Source organism: Lissotriton vulgaris, chromosome 9, assembly GCF_964263255.1.
Source record: "Lissotriton vulgaris chromosome 9, aLisVul1.2, whole genome shotgun sequence".
NCBI classification, from domain to species: domain Eukaryota; kingdom Metazoa; phylum Chordata; class Amphibia; order Caudata; family Salamandridae; genus Lissotriton; species Lissotriton vulgaris.
Window position 1 is genome coordinate 560,146,084 of NC_141697.1, and position 20,013 is coordinate 560,166,096.

The window sequence follows — 20,013 nt, forward strand, 5'->3', positions numbered from 1 at the left end:
CAGATCAACACCGAATCCTCATGCTGCTTCCACACACTTTGCCTGCTTCAAAAGACATTCAGCTGGATCCCCACCTAATCCAGAAAAATGGTAGCCCACACACTCATCGGCAGAAGACTCAACTACGGCAACGCATTCTACGCCAGCGTCACCCAGAGACTCCTCAGGAAACTACAGAATGTTCAAAACGCCACAGCCAGCTTGATCCTCGACATCCCCCGCCACAGCAATATCACGAACACCTCCGAGAACTCCACTGGCTCCCAGTCAACAAAAGAATCAGTTTCAAGCTCCTCAGGCACACCTACAAAGGCCTCCACGACGTAGGACCAACATACCTACCTGAACCACCACCTCGCATTCCACGTACCCACCAGACACCTACGCTCTGCCCAGCTGACTCTGGCCGCCGTCCCTTGGTCCTCAAGACTAGAACCGGAGGAAGATCCTTCTCCTACCTAGCCGCCAAGACCTGGAAAAACCTGCCTCTCCCCCTCAGATAATCCCCATCGCTGACCCCATTCAGGAAATATCTCAAGACCTTGCTGTTCGACTGAATCCCAGCACTGAGGTAGATCAGCAGCCCCCCCCCCTTTCCCACCCCCTAGTGCCTTGAGACCCTCACAGGTGAGTAGCCGTGTTTTACAAACCTTGATTGATTGATTGTGGTCATGCCGTCTCATACCTTGCGACAAAAGCCTGGAACGACCTGCACCTCAGATCCTCTTTTTCAGTTCTTGAATTGCACTGGAAACTGAAAACCTAGATCTTCATCTAGCCCTGGCACCTTCAGCACCAGGATACCCTCTTGTTGAGTGGCGCGCTATACAAATACACATAGCATAACATAATGCCTTCAACTCATCAGAGGCAGTAAAACTGCAAGTCCCATGAGCTTTGCATCACTCCATGTCACCAATGACTTATTCCATCATTCCACAACACCAAATAAGAGGCATCTCTTTGTTCCTGTCTTCCTGCTTTCTTCATCCGCCTATTCAACCTCATAAATCACAGAACATCATCCTTCCTGCTTCTGGTCATGTCAAGAAACCAAACTTCCAACATGCCATTAAAACAAAGGCAGTCCATCGGGCATCCCTGCGCACCAACATCCAAATACCAGCATAAGCAAAACATGATACATGTGGCCCTATCAAAATGTAGATGTTACCCCATAATGAGCCTGAGGTACCATCACCGACCTACCTCGTTTATACTTCGAACCATGATGCAATGTAATGTTCTGGAGAATATTTTGGGGAAAATGTTTTTTTTGTTTTGTTTTGGTTACTGCCTAATCAGTCAATAAAAGTTCATAAATAAAAAATAAAAAAAGATATATGATGCATGTCCCTTGCGGACAGTACTTCGTGGAGGGCATTCTGTCCGCCACAGAGCCAGGCAGGATAATCCTTGTATCCATGTCTTAATTAAACTCAATGTTTACTAGGACATTTTTCATTCTTTAGAAGGACCAGAGGCGAGGATCATGCTTAATCAAAGCTTACTCGCTACAGCCGATGCCTTTACCTTTACCGGCGTAAAATACAATTCTTTGAAGGTAGGCTTTGCAGACCAGTCTGCTGCTTAAGATGACTAATACCCTTGGTTTAACGAGCTCCGAAAACTGAAATGTAAGTGCCGCATCTGAAAAAGCACATCACCAGCCAATAGTAGGCAAGAAAACTGCCCGAAGGGTTTGTTGGGGAAAATCAGCAACTGCTTGACCCACATCTGAGAGAACTCCTCCGTTGTGTCTTCATAGGCCTAAAGCATCGACCCCCCAGATATTTGTACTGCCTTTCAAAACGTGGATAAGAAACTATGCAGGGTTCTGATTTAGTCCACATGGGTAACATAAATATCACTCTACCTGTATTGTATGTTCACCAAGACGCATTAAGGCCTTGAAATCTGACACTTTTAATTTGTTTTTCATTTGTTTATTTATTGAATATTTTGTCTGACTTTTATAAGAGGTAAGGCACAGCAGCAAAGCTAGCTTAGCTGAAATATCCTTCCTAGAGGGAAATAAATTGTTGGAACATAACAAAATAATTTTAGGACCATGATCCTGTCCTAAACATTGAGTCTTTCGAACTCATAGGATTAGTGGGCCAGATAGCTTTCAAGAGATTACAAACCGAAGGATGTTCTCCAGCTAGCACTCCTTCAAGGGGAACACTCATGGCTGAAATAGCAGATCTAAAGGCATGGATGGATCTGTAGAATAACCCATAAAGAGTCACTCAGTCAAGAAATGAATTAAACTGACAAGGCCGGGTAACAGGGGATTTAGATACAGTCCCTCACACCAACCAAACTATCTTGTCCAAGCAGGCTTATAGCTCTTGTTTATGCTGTCTGAGCAAGCTCTGCAGATGAAGCTCAGAGCTTTCTCCAAAATGCCCAGAACCAACCATCATCTCCCAAAATCCTCCATGCGAAGAGAGACCCTCTAAAATCAGTTGGTGAGGCTGACCTTAGATGTCTCTCAGGGCTTCCAGGAATAGGGGTAGAAGGATTAGAACATCCCAATAAAGTTCAAGTAGAACCTGAAACCATACATGAGCTCTCAAAAGGGGTGTTACAAACAACACTTTCGCCACTGCCACCTCATTTGGAATGCCTGTCTCATGATCATGGCAAAGGGGGAAATGCTTAATTGTGTTGCCCCCAAGTCCTGGAAAAAGGCGTCCAATGCCAGAGCTCCCAGGTTTAGATACCAGTTGTCATACTTCTATATTTGGTTACTGAGACATGATGCAAAAAGATCTTCTTGCATGACTCCATTCGTTCATCAAGCTCTGAAAGACCACTGGATCCCTCATTCAGTTGCTGGGATCCTTCAGGTGCCTGGAATTCCAGTCTACAATCACATTCCCCAGAAGGAGTTCTGTCACTGCTGACATTTTTTTGTCCAATCACAAGTGCAAAAGCCCATAGCTAGTTCTGTCAGCAAGGTCAATCTGGTCCTCCTCCTCCCCCCCCCCCCCCCCCTGCCCCACCCCCAAGGCAGTTGATGTACCTGACCACCCACACATTGTCCATCTGAAGGAGGATACATCATGACACCCTGTCTTTCATCAGGTACCTCTTTGTGAAAAATCCGGCAAGGAACTACAAGAATTTGACGTGTAGCTTTGTCTCTCCTGTTGACCAACGATTTCCTGAAGCTATGTTGTCACAGCCTGCGTCCCCATTGAAAGCAACTGGTTCTATTCTATAACAAGTTCTAGAGCTTCTCAGAAATTTCTCTGCTATTTCACGCCTCCATGTGATCTAGCCACCTCTAGAGTTCTGTCCTGGCATCCATAGTCAAACAGTTTAATTCTGAGAAGCTGAGGTGCTTACAAAGATGAAGTACATTCAGCCTCAGAAATGCTTAAAAAAGCAAGGATCCTGTAAAACATGGATCGACGGCAACAAGAGGCCCACTACCCACACTAGGTTGCACAGCAAGATCTTGTCCATTGAGAGGGTTCTCCTCAGCTCCTTTCAGATACTGACCACTTTCTTTCTTGTAAGATGGAGATTTGCTTGCACTGAATTGATCAAGTACTTCAAGAATGCCATGGATTGGTTAAGTGTCAGATCATATTTCTCCCAGGTGATAATGTAGCCAGAATTTGGCAATAAGTCCCTTATTAGTATCAGCTTGCTCAACAGGTGATCCTGGGATTGGTCCAGAGGAAGAAGGCCATCCAGATAAATAATCAGATTAAAATCTGTGGACTTGAAAAGCTCTGCAATCCGCCGCAGGAGCATCCTGAAGCACTAAGGTGCTTAAGACAAGTCAAACAGTAGCACAATGAACTCTAAACTGGACCCTGACAGATTAACTGGAGAAATCAATGGTGAGGTGGGAAGATGGGCAACATCGGATAACCATCTTCCAGGTCCAGCTTATCCTCTAGTTGTTTTGTAGGAGGATATCTTGAAGGAAGTGACTACAAAAGGCACCAAACCATGAATCTTCCCTCTCTTTTGTTACCCACTCTGGTAGGGGGAAGCATTTCTCATTGCCTGGCAGAGTGGCAAGAAATCACAAAATATGCCTGGAATCAGAATATTGTTTGAAGTCCTCCTCCAAAAATACCATCAAAGGCATCCAATCAACATCTACAAATAGTTCGGTCGGAAGTCATCATCTTGCAGCAGAAGCATGCAGTGGAGGTTGTTCCCCACAAACAACTGAGGACAGGAATTTACTCCAGATATTTTCTAGTGAAGAAGAAAGACAAGAACAAATTCAGACACATTCTCGACATGAAGATAGCCACCAACTGGATTCGGCGAGAAAAGGTTTGGATGCTGGCATTGCATCAGATCTATCCCCAATTACACCAGGGAGATTGGCACTGCTCCATAGACCTCCAAGATGCATACTTTCATGTACCCATCACCAAGAACGCAAATTCTTGAGGTTTGTTGTCAGTCAGGATCATTAGCGGAACCAATGGCTTCCATTTGGCCTCAAGGCAGCACCCAGAACTTTCTCGAAGTGCATGGCAGCAGTAGCTGCCCACCTCGGAAAACATTAAATCTTCATCTACCTCTACCTAGATGATTGGTTAATCAAGGTATCCACTCCACAAGAAGCAAAACTGCATTACAACTACATCAACTACAGCAAGTAAATCTCTGGTGCAGACTCTGCAGTATTTAGGAGCTTCAATCAACACCATGCAGGCAAGAGTGTGCGCTTCGGAGGAGAGGCTGTTATGGATCCATCTGCAGTTTCACTCTGTCATGAAATACTCTCGTTCCACGGTCAGTTCAGTATCATCTCTCCTTAGCTCCATGACCTCATGTATCTTCCTCACTGTGAATGCACAACTCCACATGTGTCTCTTCAGGAGTATCTCGGGGGCCAGTGGGACCAATTCACCGGCAACTGGAAGGACAAGATCATTCTCTCCCCTCATGCAAAGCAGTCTTTAACATGGTGAGCGCTGTTTAGCAATGAGCTCTCATGGACCATGAGCATTTCACTAGGGAAAAATGGGTCTTGGGTAACCTTTACATGACACACAATGCAATACTTGCCTACATTAAAAGACACTGTGCCACAGCCAGAGAAGAACCCCCTACACATGAACCGGTAGAGGCAATCTATCTAATGGGAGAAGAGTGTCATCTAACAAAATGGCTATATAAAGGAATCTGCTAGAGACTACTAGCCGCAGATTCCTTCACGCAGAATTATCCCCAGGCTTGAGACTGGATCCGGAAAACTTTTTGCCACAGCATCCCTGCGCGCCGGGGAAACGGCATCACGCGACTCCGCCCAAGCGTCTTCCGCGTATGTGACGTCAGCGAGGTCACAAAAGTACCACGCCTACGTCAGTTTTTTCCTTTTCCACGTGCAACGCGGATCTGGTCTCTGTTCGGGCCCCTTTTTTCTTTCATCATTGTGTTGTATTTTGGTGGAACCGTTTGCGAATGCCTTCGGGCTTCAAAACTTGCACGTCGTGTGGGCGTCTTATGTCAGCGACGGACCCTCACCTCATTTGCATATGGTGTTTAGGGGAAGATCACGGCACCACTGACTGTAAGGCATGCCAACAGCTAAAGCCAAAGTCGCAGCGGAAGTGCCGGATGAAACTGCTCTTGGCACATCTTTCTAGGTCGGGTTAATCCCCTCGATAAACCACGGCAGACGGTTTCAGAAGCGGCCAACGTCCTCATCCCTCTCTGATGTCGAGAGAGCGGCGCTACCCGGTGGGTAAGTTTCGCAACTTGTCCCCGCGGGCTGGTGTTCGGCCTGCCAGGGGCGTGGGCTCTCCACGGGTGATGTAACCCGCGTTCCGCCCTCCTAGCCACCGTTTGCCGTGAAAGGGTGTTGAGAGTCCAGGAGGAGACATATGCGGCAGCTTTGCAGGCCTCGCTGGCGTCTCCTCCTTCCCCTCCTGGGGCGTCAGTAGATCCTTTGCATTGCGCTGGGCCCTCCGCGGCGCTGCCAGCAGCTCCGGCCCCGGCGCCGACTGGCTCGGCTCCAGGCTTGGAGGATGTGGTGCTGTTGGGGTGTGGCCAATCGGGAGTCCCTCCTTCAGACCACAACTCCTCTGCCTCGCCGCAAACTCCCGTGGGAGTCCCTGTGATGTCGCCGTGGCTCGGGTTGCATCCGCGAGCCCCGCTCGGCCCTCTGGACAGGCGGCGGCCTCGTCCACGGCTGAGCTGACGCTGCCATGGCACCTGCTGGACCAGGCGGCGCCACAGTGGTTGGTGGACCCTCCTCGTCCTGCTCTAGGTCGAGGCTGGACAGGGACCCCTCGTCCTCCACCAGGCCGAGCTCGTCCCTCCGTGCAGGCGGCTGCCTCGTCGGAGGGCGCATCGGAGGTTGAATTGGCTCTGGCAGCACCGCATGGGTCGGCGGACCACCTCTGTCACATTCTGGGCCGAGGCTGGCGGAGGGCTTTGTGTCACTCCCCTGGACCCTCGTTCCTCCACGCAGGTGGCTGCCTCATCGGAGGTCGAGTCGGTGCTGGGCCACATTGGCTCCACGCCGGTCCCCGGCGCGGTGTGATTTGAAGGAGCCCTGTCCGGCGTCTCCTTTGGCGCCGGAATGTGATGACGTCCTGCCTCGGGTGGCGGACTCTACAGCACTAGACAGGTGCTGAGTCGCTGATTCATCTTCGGACGCTCCCTCTTACCCGGAGGTTGGGTGCCTACTGGTGTCATCCTCCCCGGAGACAGGCTGCTGCGTGGTGGCTTTTTCGCCAGCGTCTTCGAAGGGTGGCTCCCCGCCATTCCTGAGGCCAAGGAGTTCGCCGGAGAAGCCACAGGCCCCCCACTCCTCGGTTCCTCCTAACTTCCACGTCTGGCCTTTGCCCGCTCGGCTTCGGGGACGGCCGCCTCAGTTTACAACCATCGCCCACAGAGGAGCTGCTTTCTCCACCGCAGGGCGCTACGGAGGCGGGTGCGGCCTTCGCTCACGCAGTGTCCACGGCTGTGGGTATTCTGCGCATGGATGACTCGGTTGATCATTTCCCGGCGGACCATCTTTTGGAGGTTCTCCACCAGGTCTCTGGTGGGAGGGAGCTATTGCTTCCCTTTGAAGGTTCGCTCCTTTCTTCCCTGATGGGAGCCTGGAGGCGCCCCACCTCAGGGGATCCGGTGCCTGAACACCTTCTGCAATGGCACCTTCTGGCGCCGCGTGACCCTGCGTGTCTTTCCCTCCACCCCTCTGCCTCCAGTCCACTGTGCAGACTGCTTTTCCCTCCCTGCTGCCACTGTTGTCTCCAGCGTCCCAGGAAGGAGGTCCACTGGCTGGACTCTTGGTGGCGCAATATGTTCGCCTTGACCAGCGCTGCCCTACGGGCCCTTAACACCTTATGTGTGTTGGCTAGGGCCTCCTCTTGTTTGTGGGACTCAGCTGAGTCCTTGGGATCCGCCGCTTCACAGGAGACTGTTTAGGTGGACTTACGGCATCATGCGCTGGATGGTCGGGAGCTTGATGTGTTTATTCTCCGCTCTGCTCTGGACATCTCGGAGATGCTGGGCAGGGCCATAGCTTCCTCAGTTGCTCTCCACCACCATGCTTGGCTTTGGGACGGCGTGTTCCCTGAAAATGTTCGGGAGCGGCTGATTTATCTTCTATTCGACAGCACCGTGTTATACTATACCCCGGCAGACTCCGTCATCCAGAGGTTCTTGGCAGGGCTCCGTCCTCCTCCTCCTCCTTATCCCCCCTCCTCCTTCCCCTCCTCAGTGACTGCTGAGTTGATCTGGTTCCGGAACTTCTTCTGGGGGCGGTGCCCTTGCTGTGGGGTGTGTTTTATGGCCACTTGAGTCCTCCCTGCTTAGACTGTGGCATGGTTGGCTGCTGGCCAGCCCTATGTTAACTGCGTGTTTTTGCTAGAGTTGTCTGAACAGACTTGGCCCTGAGATTAGGCCTTCTGTTTTTCTCTTGGGCTGCTTGATGAACCTTCCTCGGGAGGGGTTTCCCCGTAGTTCTTTCGTTTTTTACTCTGCTGCAGAAGTTTCTTCCAAAGAGGGTTCCCATGTCTTGGGACTTAACTTACCCTATGTGGGGTAGTGGCAGCTGTTACATAGCTGGCGCTCTGCTAGGGAGTTATGGCCCCCTTCTAGCCCCTGCTCTCTATGGCGTTTATGTATGTTGTTTCTTTAGGTCGTGTGTGCGGACACCTCATAGTAGTGTGTCCGGGTCCTTCCTCATCTTCCTGCTACTGTCCTGGAGGCTGGGATGATTTTGTGTTTCTCCCTTTGTCAGGCGTCGACTGCCCGGTCTTCCTGGGCTCCGGGCTGTTTTTCCTGCTTCTGGTGGTTCATTACTGCTGGCGCAGCTCTCTCTGGTTTGTTGCCTTCCGTCTAGGGTGGGCTAGCCTACTTTTTCCTGGTTTCCTTGGGCTTTTCTTCTTCCTCTTCCTTGTCCTGGCATTGGATGGAAGCTCTGTTGCCTTGTCGGGGCGTGGGGTGCTTCGGCCTCCCTGCCCTTGTCCTTGGTTCCCCTGTTGTGAGTAAATGGTCTTCTTCAAATCCTTTCTTCTTCCCACATCCCTCTTGGGGTTTGTGATGTTCTGCTGAGGACAGGGATCTTCGCCCTGTCCACTGAACTAGTCACCTGTGGGTCTCCCTGTTATGTCCAGGCTGGTGGGATTCTTACGCAGGCCCTCCTTCTCAATGGGTATGGCTAGGGTATCTATTCTACGTGAAGGAATATGTGGCTAGTAGTCTCTATCAGATGTACGAGTTACTTACTTCCAGTAATGATGTATCTGGGAGAGACGATTCTAGCCGCAGATTCCTTCTTGGCCTGCCCTTCCTTCCCGTTCTGCGAGGACCCTTTGGCTTGCCCTTCTTCACTCGCCTCCCGGTGGATGGCTTGAGTGCGTGTATTCTTTCCCTCTTGACGAGCCGTTATCTTGCTTTTTGTTCCTTTCTCCGGTTGGCACGGTTGATGCTGGATCTATAGATACTCCTGTGCTCTGGTTGCTCCAGTATTGAGGCTGGCCTTTCTTTGTCCCTCCCTTTCCCTTCCTCCTGTTTCTGAAGGTCCTGGCTCCTCTGCCACCCTCTGGGCTTGGGTCATTGGCTGTGCCCTGCCCTGTCTCCCTTGGGGGGATGGTCGCACTCTGTGCTGGGGTCGCCTTGGAGGTTTGTCGTTCCCTGTTTGTCTTGAGACTGGTTTCCTTTCATGGGTCTTGGTTAGGGTTGTAGTCCCGCTGCATTTTGTCATGACATTTTGCATATGTTCCTTGTCTTAAGGGGGGTACTGTTTTCATGACTGGCGGGGTAGCTGCTCAGGGCTGTGCTCAGTTCTTTCTCCCTTCCCTGCTTCGGCACTGCCGTGTTCGCACTGCTCCTTATGGTGTTCTTCATCACCATTCCTTTTTCCTTTTTCTTTTTCGCACACTGTTCCCATGCTTCCACAGTTTCTCTGCTGACTCTGCGCTGTGGCACGGAAAAGTTCTCCGAAGAAAACTGACGTAGGCGCGCCAGGATGGGACTTATGTGACCTCGCTGACGTCACGTACGCGGACGGCGCTTGGGCGGGGTCGGATGATGCCGTCCCCCCGGCACGCAGTGATTCTGTAGCAAAAACTTTTCCGGATCCAGTCTCACGCCTGGGGATAATTCTACGTGAAGGAATCTCCGGCTAGAATCGTCTCTACCAGATACATCGTTACCGGAGGTAAGTAACTCGTACATCAGGGCACATGCTGGTCCGGGGACCTTGAAAAGGAATTGATGGATAAGGAGCGGGACTCTCTGCTAGAATATCCTAAAAAGGCGTCACGTAATGCTAAGTTCGAGTTCATACAGCACATGATCTTACACAGGGCCTACCTTACTCCACACTGCCTACAACACATGTTCCCAGACACACAGCACCACTGCCTCAGGTGCAGAGTGGAAAATGCTGACATCCTGCACATACTGTGGTCTTGCCCTGTGCTCACTGAGTTCTGGACGGGTGTCGTTCAGATCACCAAAACTACGACAGGCATTCCTATAGGAGATGCAACCAGTAGCTGCGTATTCAGTATGCACCAGCGCCCAAAATCACAAAAGGTGCAATTACGTTTCACTGACCTACTATTCCTTATAGCCATGCGCTCCATAACTATGCGGTGGAAATCGGCAAGGCCCCGACAGTTTATATGTGGCAAGGGGAGGTGCTGCGGTGGGGTAGTGCGGGGAGCGCTGCCATCAGATGGGAGGAGTCTCGAGGTCTGCGCAACACCCTGATATCAATGGACTGGGACCTTCTACTGGAGGCATTCAAAGCCCTTGAACCCACTCCCGCCCCTGCAGTAAATGGCGCATAGTGTTAGACCTGTAAACCGGTCTCAGACCACCTGAATCTGATCCAGGAAATGTCTAGATGCACATCACCATTAAACACACCAAACATGCCCTTACGGGCAAAAGCGAGGAACCAGGGCAAAACCACCTGCCTCTACTGGCTCTGCCAGGATAGAGCCAGTAGAGGCAGGTGGGGGGGGAGTCTAGGAGTTATGTTAACGCACTTGCAATCATGCCTAGTTATCTTCCTGTTGTCCTCAAAGAAACGCCTATGTAATGTGTAATGTACTAAAAGGTATGCATTGCTTGTTAGCTGATACATATTGATGACTGTAAACGGTATAACGTACTTGTTAGCTGATACATATTGATGACTGTAAACTGTATAACGCACTGCGTTATACCACAACTATGTACCAAATGTACCTAAGTTTATACATAACTCAAAGAAAATCAGAAAAACCAATAAAGTGTTTAAAAAAAAGCCTTCAACCAATTCAGCATATTGGCAAGAGATTTTGCATTTGGTGTTCCTCCAAGAACATAGACCATGTGTCTTTCCAGGAAGATGTCATTCGTCTCTACCTTCTCCATTTGGCAAAATCTGGGTTGTAATTCTCTTCCATAAAGGTTCACTTGGCAGCCCTTACAGCCTACAGAAAATGTCCTTCACAAAACTTTGTTTTCAAAATCCCGATATTTAAGGATTTTTTAGAAGGTTTTCCCTCCCATCAGGCTTCCTACCCCTCTTTGCCAGCTAAACATAATCCTTTCCCGCCTTATGCAGGACCCTTTTGAACCCATTCAAAAGGCATCCCTGCAGCATCGCTCATGAAAAACTACTTTCCTCGTAGCAAACACATCAGCTCCTTGGGTTAGCGAAATCCAGGCATTATGCGCTAATGAACCTTACACAGTTTTTCAATCTAATAAGGTAGTCATGAGGACTCATCCGAAATTTCTCCCCAAGGTTATTTTAGAATTTCATGTCAATCAGTTTCTTTGCCAACCTTTTTTTTAGAACCCTTCAACCCCGGCTAAGAGATCTCTCCATTCCCTAGATGTAAGGCGGGTCTTAAAGTTTTTTCTAGATAAGACACAGGATATGTGCAGATCGGACAATCAATTATCAATTATGGCCCTGCCCATACAGGTTTGGCCACTTTCAAACAATCCATCTTTAGGTGGATAGTATCTTGCATACTGATAGGTTTCCAAAAGCCCAACAAGACGTTGTCAGCTAGACCTAAGGCATATCCTACTAGGGGCAAGGAGCTACTGCCACTTTGATGAGAAATGTCCCAATTGCAGAGATTTGTAAAGCAGCCACACGGAGATCAGTTCACACATTCATCAAACACTATTGTTTGGACTCGGATGCTCGGGCAGATGCTCAAGTAGGACAACCCTCCCTCAGAAATGTATTTACTTTATCCAGTCTATCTTCTCTCCTCTGTCTTTCCACTGCATTTTCTGGGGATGGGCGTGCTATTCTAGTCAAGTGCTTATGACTATCAATGGAGATCTCCCAAGAGAGAAGGTATGGTTTCATGCCTGTAATCCCAGATCTCTCCTGGGGGAATCTTCATTGAAGTCATAAGGGGACTTACATATCACTAACACTTCCCGTCAACAAGGATCTGAGGCAGCTGCCACCTGTTATGTATGATAGGATACTGGTGGTCTCTGGGTCCTTAAAGGCACACAAACTGTTTAAAACTCACATAATACAGCCTATAGTGCTACACTGTCTTACTATCCTTGTAGGAAATAGGGCTTCTGTTGCAGTAACCCCCCCACTTTTTGCCAGATTTCTTATGCACTTTTCCTTGGTATGCCTTGGGTCGCTGCTATTAAGTTCCCATGGCCTGTGTTCTTCCCCCAAAAACGAACCCAATTGGCATCTCTGGCCACAGGTCAGCCCCTGGTAAGTGGTACCACAGGTACCAAGGGCACTGTGACCAGGGAAGACCTCTAAGGGCTGCACCACTAATTGTGCCACCCTTGGAGGCCCTGTACCCTGACACTCACACACTGCCTTGGCAGGCTACGTGTCTTGGTGCAAAACAAAGTGAAGAGTCCAAATGGCACACATCCCTGTGTGTCATGCCCACAAAACACTACCCTGGCATACATCAGTCACCCCACTAGCTGGGTGCCCTATGCCTGTGGTGAGGGTACAGGTGCATGAGCCCTGTAGCCCTACAGTACCCATGTTCATTCCTGGACACTGTAAGTGCAGTGATGCCATTAAGAGTATATGGTGTGGGTGTTTGTCATTACGAACTCCACAGCACCATAATGGCTGCTCTGAAGACTGGGAAGTTTGGTATCACACTTCTCAGCACATTAAACCCACACTGATGCCAGTGTTGGATTTAATGTAAAATGCATGACAGAGGAAACCTTAGAGATGCCCCCTGAAACTCGACCAACTTCTAGGGACCTGATTGACTGGCTGCCTAGGCTGCCACCACCAGGCATGTTTCTGGACCCCTGGGTCGAGAGCTTGCTGCACTCGGGCCTGAAACAATGCACATCCTGGGACGAGGTGCCAAGCCTCCTCCCTCAGGATGGGCAGGGTTCACGAAGGAGAAGCTTCAAAGGCCTTCCGCCTTTGTGAGCCTCTCCAGACCAATTGCTGTACTCAGCAACTGGCCCCCACTGGTTCTACCCCCCACTTTGGGCGGGAGAACTAGCGGGAAAAATAAGTGAAGAGAGGTGTGCCTACCTCTGCCAACTTCACCCCTAAGACGGGTGAGGCGAGGTGAAGCACAATCTCGAGTCCCCACTATCTTGAGGATGGGGGACCCAGCCAACCAGGGACAGGCTCCTGCCCCCTCCCACTGGAGAGTGGCAGAATAGGGGGCCTTTGGACAGTATTATCGTGTTAAAGGCAATAAAGCTGGAAAAATTGGATAAAAATTGGATAAATATTGAATAAACATGTCGAAAATGAAAAAGTTGTACATTGATTCTTCAAAGCTCTGCGATTGGGCTTGCAGCACAGTGCAGCTGCAAATCGTCATTTATATCCATACACGTGCAAAGAAGCGAGGCACGTTTAACCCATTCTGCACGCAAATGGAAATAAATTGAGAAACAAGAAAAATGGAAAAATAATGGTGTGCAACTGCGACTCTTTCACGCATTTACAATGAATAGGGGGTGTACCCACCCCAGGGAAGGCACCCATTGGTCCCTGCCCTTTACCTACCTGTAACACCCCTAAATTTAGTATTTAGTAGCACCCTGAACCTTCCTTCCTTTGATCCCGATTCCGAAACTACAAGAAGAAAGAAGACCTGCCGTGCAGCTGCTAACAAGAGGACAACACCAACTGACTTGGCCCAAGCCCTACCGGCCTGTTGACCCTTGAACCTGCTCCTGCTAAACCCCGGCGTCTCCTGTGGTCAGCAACAACAAAAACCCCAGAGGACCTGACTGCCTTGCTCAACTAAAGACTGGGACTCCCAGGAGTAGTGGTTCTGCTTAAACATCTACAGCTCCTGGTAACAACCAGGAACCGCGAATCCAGCACACTCTGCACCCACCAAGCCGGGCCTGTGCCTGAGTGAACAAATAACCATGAGGACGTCCCACCAGCAACTGTGACCAAGAATCCAGCGCCTAAGGACTCCCCTCGACGCTCCTGACGACGCCTGCAGCCTCAACACCAGGGACCCCTCCAACCGCGACCAGCAGAGGGTAAGATTTCCAGATGCCTAAAGACACCCCTCCACTCAGCGCCCCACAGCCCCCTGTGCCCAACTCCTGGGTGTCTACCCAACCTACAGCATCCCAACTTACCCCTCGAAGTGGTGGTCGCACCAGAAGACTCAGCATCCCCGAGCCTGCAGCCTTTGTTCGTCACGCAGCTTTTCCATTGAAATCCATTGGGCGCCTGACTGCCCAAAAGCACATTGCATCCAGTCACCCCAGTGTCGCTGGGAGTGCACCATCTGTTCTGTTCCCTACTTGCCCTGAGCAAGTGACCAGGAGCTCCGCTCTCACAGCTGTGTGGCCTGCCTGCTAGCAGCCACCAACCGAAGGCCCCCTACCTGCTTACATAAGCTAACATTGGGCCTACTCTCTCTTCACACGGCTGCCCCTGTGCCGCTGAGAGTGTAACTACAGTACCAACCTGAACCTGGCAGACCCAAAAGCACATTGCATCCAGCCACCCCAGTGTCGCTGGGAGTGCACCATCTGTTCTGTTCCCTACTTGCCCAGAGCAAGTGACCAGGAGCTCCGCTCTCACAGCTGTGTGGCCTGCCTGCTAGCAGCCACCAACCGAAGGCCCCCTACCTGCTTACATAAGCTAACATTGGGCCTACTCTCTCTTCACACGGCTGCCGCTGAGAGTGTAACTACAGTACCAACCTGAACCTGGGAGACCCCTGAGTCTTACCCCAGAACCATAAATCTGCCAGTCGAGTACTTACCTGAAAGCCGATAACTTACATTTTCTCCATAGGGTAACATTGACTGGTTTTCACTTGGAAATTTTAAGTGTCAAGTTTTGAAATTTTGAAATATTCATTAAAAATCATCCGATCAACGAAAATGAAATTACTCACCTGTTACCAGGAGAGATCACAGTGCTGGATCTTAGTACCCAGCACTGACCAGAAAAAGTGATAATAACTGTGATTTTCCGATAACCTGATTTTCCTCCATAGGATAACATTGACTGGTTTTAGCAGAAATTCTTCTAAGTGTCAATTTTTGCAACATACAAATATTCCTTAAAAATTGCCTGTTTAACAAAAACGATTTCCTTCAAATGTTTTCATGAGATGCACCAGAGCTGAATCCTGGATCCAGCCCTGAGTAAGAAAAACGTTTGTAAAGTAAATGATATTGCAGTTTGCTTAAAATTCCAATTGAGCTCAATGTTATAATTGTGTTAAGTTGGTGTTGCATATTGCAACAACTGTATCTATTGCATTCAAAAGTCTATTGCTCATTGAAAGTATTCGACTGTGGCATCTCATTCTGAGAAAGTATTTTTATACCAACCTGTGGTTCTAAAATAAAATAACAAGTATATTTTTTATACAAAACTATCGACCTAGAGTTCAGTTCTTGAGTGTGTGAGACCATTTGCTGACTGATTGTGTACATCAAATGCTTTACACTGTCCTCTGATGCTGCCTAATTGCTCGACCAAGCTACCACTTTAGAGAGTAAGGTTCTATCTAACTTTAACCTATGCCAAACCTCTGGGGACTGCTGGACTCTGTACATACTGTACCTTACTTTGGTGTAGTATATACAGAGACACTTTCTTACAATCCTTCATTACTTACTTTTACAGAAAAGGGTTTGTTAACACATTTACCTAAATTATACAAATATATGGGTACATTGATGCTTTTGTAAGTACAATCTGAAGAATCTCTCCACTGTAGCCTGGGTTGAGGCTGCATATTATGTTCAGCAGACTGTCCTGAAGAAAGGCAAATGTCTATACTTAAGAAGGTGATCTATGAAGAAGTGCTCCTGAATAGTCCCACACATGGGTGGGACTATTCAAATACTTATGACTTCAGTGGAGATTTCCTCAAGAGAGAACTGGGAAAAACCATACCTTACCAGGAATCCTCTATCTGGTGATGTGACAGATATCTCTTGTGATAAATAAAATTATTATTTTACTTACTCCTCTCACACCAGAGTTTTGATGTTTTTATGCAAGTAAAAGTTTCTACCATGAAACTTCACTAGAGATATAATCAGTACAGTAAAAGTCCCAGTTGTGTTGCCCTCACTTTATGTATACTGGTAACTACCTGGCCGTTGAATGAACTCTCAATGCCTTGTTCAATAAATATACATCAAATATTTTGTTATCTGTCTTAATTTATTGTTGATTTTTATCCGTATTTTACTCACTGAAGTTGTTTTGAGCTTTTTAAATGGTTGTTGTCAATGAGAAAATTGAGTATCTTAGATCCAATATAAGCCTACACATGCTCTCTCAGAAGTTATTCCACTCACCCTGCATACCATCTCACCATGTTGCCTTATGTCTTGTATCACTAACATCATGGTTGGTATACTTTCAGCTGAGTTTGTCTCCTTGTGTCCGGATGGAAAAGGCTTCATACTTGAAGACAATATAATCAACTACGGGATGCCAGCCCACAGGGGTAAGAGCAGCTATAAAGGATATAGGTTTATTTAAATGGCAAGATTCTTAAAATATCCATCATCTCTAATTAAAAGCAAGGCTCTTTGTTCATCTCAGGAGTTTCTTTACCATTTGATTTATGAGGCATTTCCTGAAAAATAGAAATTAGGCTTGGCTAACCACTGCTCCTGAACCCAGTATACAAAGCTGATTTCTCACAGCGATAATAGCGGCTTTGAGAGAAAATATGGAGCATAAGGATAGAAGCTAAATTGATGTGATAGCTCCCCTCATATATATATATTAAGTGCAGTATACCAATTTGAGATCACACAAAAGATAGTAGAATCACCTAGAAGTAAAAGCACAACCCAGATGTAAAGACAGGACACTGAAGGAAGCACAGAATGCATGGGTAGGGGAGAAACAATAGTATGGGGAAGAACCCAGTGTTGAACACCACATCTAGTAATAAGGTCAGCAGATATAATGATGACTCCCAGGATAGGTTTAACAGGGGTAAAAGCTGCATCGAAAGAGATGATTAAGAGATGTACCATGCTTTGGGCAACTGTGTTAATGACTTGTGTGGGGAATGAGAAGGGTGATGACAAGAGCGATAGAAAATCTGCTGCTGGGGAGCATGCAGTGAAACTTGATGCTAGAGAGAAGCCATATCACTTTTGTGTGTCACACCACCCTATCCATTTTACAGAGATGTGCAAACTCTTGTCTGCTTTTTCTAGTCTAGCTTGACACCTCAGCTGTCACTGGATTATTATGTAAGCATTGCTAGAGAGAGAATTTGGCTCCGCCCACATGTTGGGAGCCAGAAATACATGTTTTGTACAGGCAGAAGGTGTTTGTTTCCGTAAAGAAAGAGCTTGGCCTCCACACAGCTATGAACGTTTTGTTTATTTGCCCAGCTCCCTTAGGTACACATGATATTGTAATACTTAAAAAGTGTCTTAGATAACTAGATAATTATTGTTGTTTTATTCTGGCAGCAGCATAGATGGGAGAAGGGCAGTCATTAACCTACGTGGATTTTGAGGCCAGGCTTGACAGTGTAACTTTCACTTGGTCTTTTAACCTACACTAATATTATTTTACAGTTCATTGCTTTTACACAAAAGTATATTGATTCCCATGCTTTTTACTTGTAATGCTTCACATTACCATACAATATTATTTTTAAAACCAGACCAATTGGCTTTGCAAGTGCTTGTTAATTAGTTCACCCCCAGTGCTCTGTGTTTTTTCTTCCTCATCTCTATCTTGTCTCATTCATGCTCTTCCCTCTCAACCACTTTTCTTTACTTCATCTCCGAACTGGTACTTGCTGACCCCTTTCTTTTGGCTTTGTTTGATTGTGTGGATCTCTACTATCCATTGTCGCTTGGCCTCCCAGCCCTCTGCTCCTGGTTACTTATATTTTTCTTATTATCTTGCAGACATTGATGAGTGCATACTCTTTGGAGAGGAGATCTGCAAGGAAGGGAAATGTGTTAACACCCAACCCGGTTATGAGTGTTACTGCAAGCAGGGTTTTTACTATGACGGCAACCTTCTGGAGTGCGTAGGTAAGGCAGTGGGTGTATCAAGCTTCATTACAGCAGGAGTCATGGTATTAGTGTGTCAAATCCACCAAAATAAAAAGCAGTGCGCAAAGGCACCAGTGGAATAGAATTCTGCACATAGTAATACCAAGTGTCTGAGATTCATTCAAACATTCCATGTATCACTTTTTATGTCTCCAAAACAAAAAGTCACCTGATTAGGTGCAATTAACTACATAGAAAATTCTTGTTGAAATATCCCCATTCCTCTTGTAAGGGGGGCCGGCAGACATTCGGTCAATCATATCTGAATGTCACATGTACAGAATCATCTCGATCCTTTACTAGAAGCTACATGAACAGGTGCTACCGTTGACTTTTTGTTTGACATAATCCTCACAGGAGCGATTAGTACAATTGGACAACTACCTAGTTTTGAATAGCTGCAGTCCTCCAGGGTGAGGCATAAACACTGGTAGTTTTGCCTATACTTGAATAGACATACCCTTCCCACGAGGAAGCTTCACAAATGTGCCACTTCCCACTATTGCTAGAAATGTCCTGTCCATGGGAGCTTACTCAATGGCGCTAGTGCCCACTCTCAATTAGACGTAGCCCTTTCAGGTGAGAAATGTGCACCGTAGGGATGTTGCCTACCTTTGGTTTAATATTACAATCCCATGAAATACATGTACGATGGAGTATTCAGAAACAAAAATTGTGATGTCAAGAATATATTGGGGCAGGATGCAGAAGGGAAAATTTTGTTTTTTAGGTAGTTTTACATAATACTGTTTATTAGTTTTAGTGTTAATAAGATGCTATTATTTTATTGCTAATTATGTTTATACATTTTTTAATGTTTTCTTTTTTAGGTCTCGTCCTATTAATCATGCAAGCGATAATAGGACGAGATAATAGAGGCTCAACCAAGCTCTGAAACCATCGCGGATTACGCTGAGTGCATGTGCTCGTGAACGCGCTTTTTACCATTTGCTCCCCGAGCCGCCTGCCTCCGAGAGCTTCACTTCAAAGGGATCCGCTCCCCCGCCCACTGCTTCACACTTTTCATGGCCACCAGGCCGTGTCTCGCATTTCTCCACAGCAATGCCAAGAGCTTGTTTTAAACTGGTTTCCCTTGTTACACATGAGAAGCAGCAACAATATCAACCGGAGCTTTAAGTGGTAGCTTCTCTATCTATATACAAGCCATCATTACTGCTTTTTCAGCTTCTGCAACGTACAGCCATTTATAAGTCAATAGTGCTGACTTGTTGTAGGTACGATGTTACGTGTAGCATATATCTGGATGCAATGACAGAAACGGCATTATACATGTCGGCCTGCTCACCATGCTAGGCACAGTACCGAGCTTAGGGCCAAATTGGGTATTTGAGGCGCTACCATTATCAGTACGTCCCCGCCGCCACCAATCCCTTAACAAGCTTCTAGAATGCGGGCGAGCACGACAAAAAAAAAAATATCGGGGATCGTAACACCTCAAAGCTTCTCTATCTATATACAAGCCATCGTTACTGCTTTTTCAGCTTCTGCAACGTACAGCCATTTATAAGTCAATAGTGCTGACTTGTTGTAGGTACGATGTTACACGTAGCTTATATCTGGATGCAATGACAGAAACGGCATTATACATGTCGGCCTGTTCACCATGCTAGGCACAGTCCCGAGCTTAGGGCCAAATTGGGTATTTGAGGCGCTACCATTATCAGTACGTCCCCGCCGCCTCCAATCCCTTAACAAGCTTCTAGAATGCGGGCGAGCACGACAAAAAAAAAAACATCGGGCTCATAACACCTCAAAGCTTCTCTATCTATATACAAGCCATCGTTACTGCTTTTTCAGCTTCTGCAACGTACAGCCATTTATAAGTCAATAGTGCTGACTTGTTGTAGGTACGATGTTACATGTAGCATATATCTGGACGCAATGACAGAAACAGTATTATACATGTCGGCCTGCTCACCATGCTAGGCACAGTCCAGAGCTTAGGGCCAAATTGGGTATTTGAGGCGCTACCATTAT

At 47.5% G+C, this 20,013-nt stretch overlaps 1 protein-coding gene across 2 annotated transcripts in view; it reads left to right on the forward strand.

Moving 5' to 3' along the window:
* LTBP3 (latent transforming growth factor beta binding protein 3) overlaps positions 1-20,013 on the forward strand; it is a 339,672-nt gene that overhangs the window by 231,182 nt on the left and 88,477 nt on the right. For both annotated transcript variants that reach the window (XM_086938082.1, XM_086938083.1), the window contains exons 21-22: positions 16,347-16,430; positions 17,866-17,994. In XM_086938082.1, the coding sequence (XP_086794208.1) occupies positions 16,347-16,430; positions 17,866-17,994 (213 nt within the window). The remainder of the gene's footprint in view (positions 1-16,346; positions 16,431-17,865; positions 17,995-20,013) is intronic.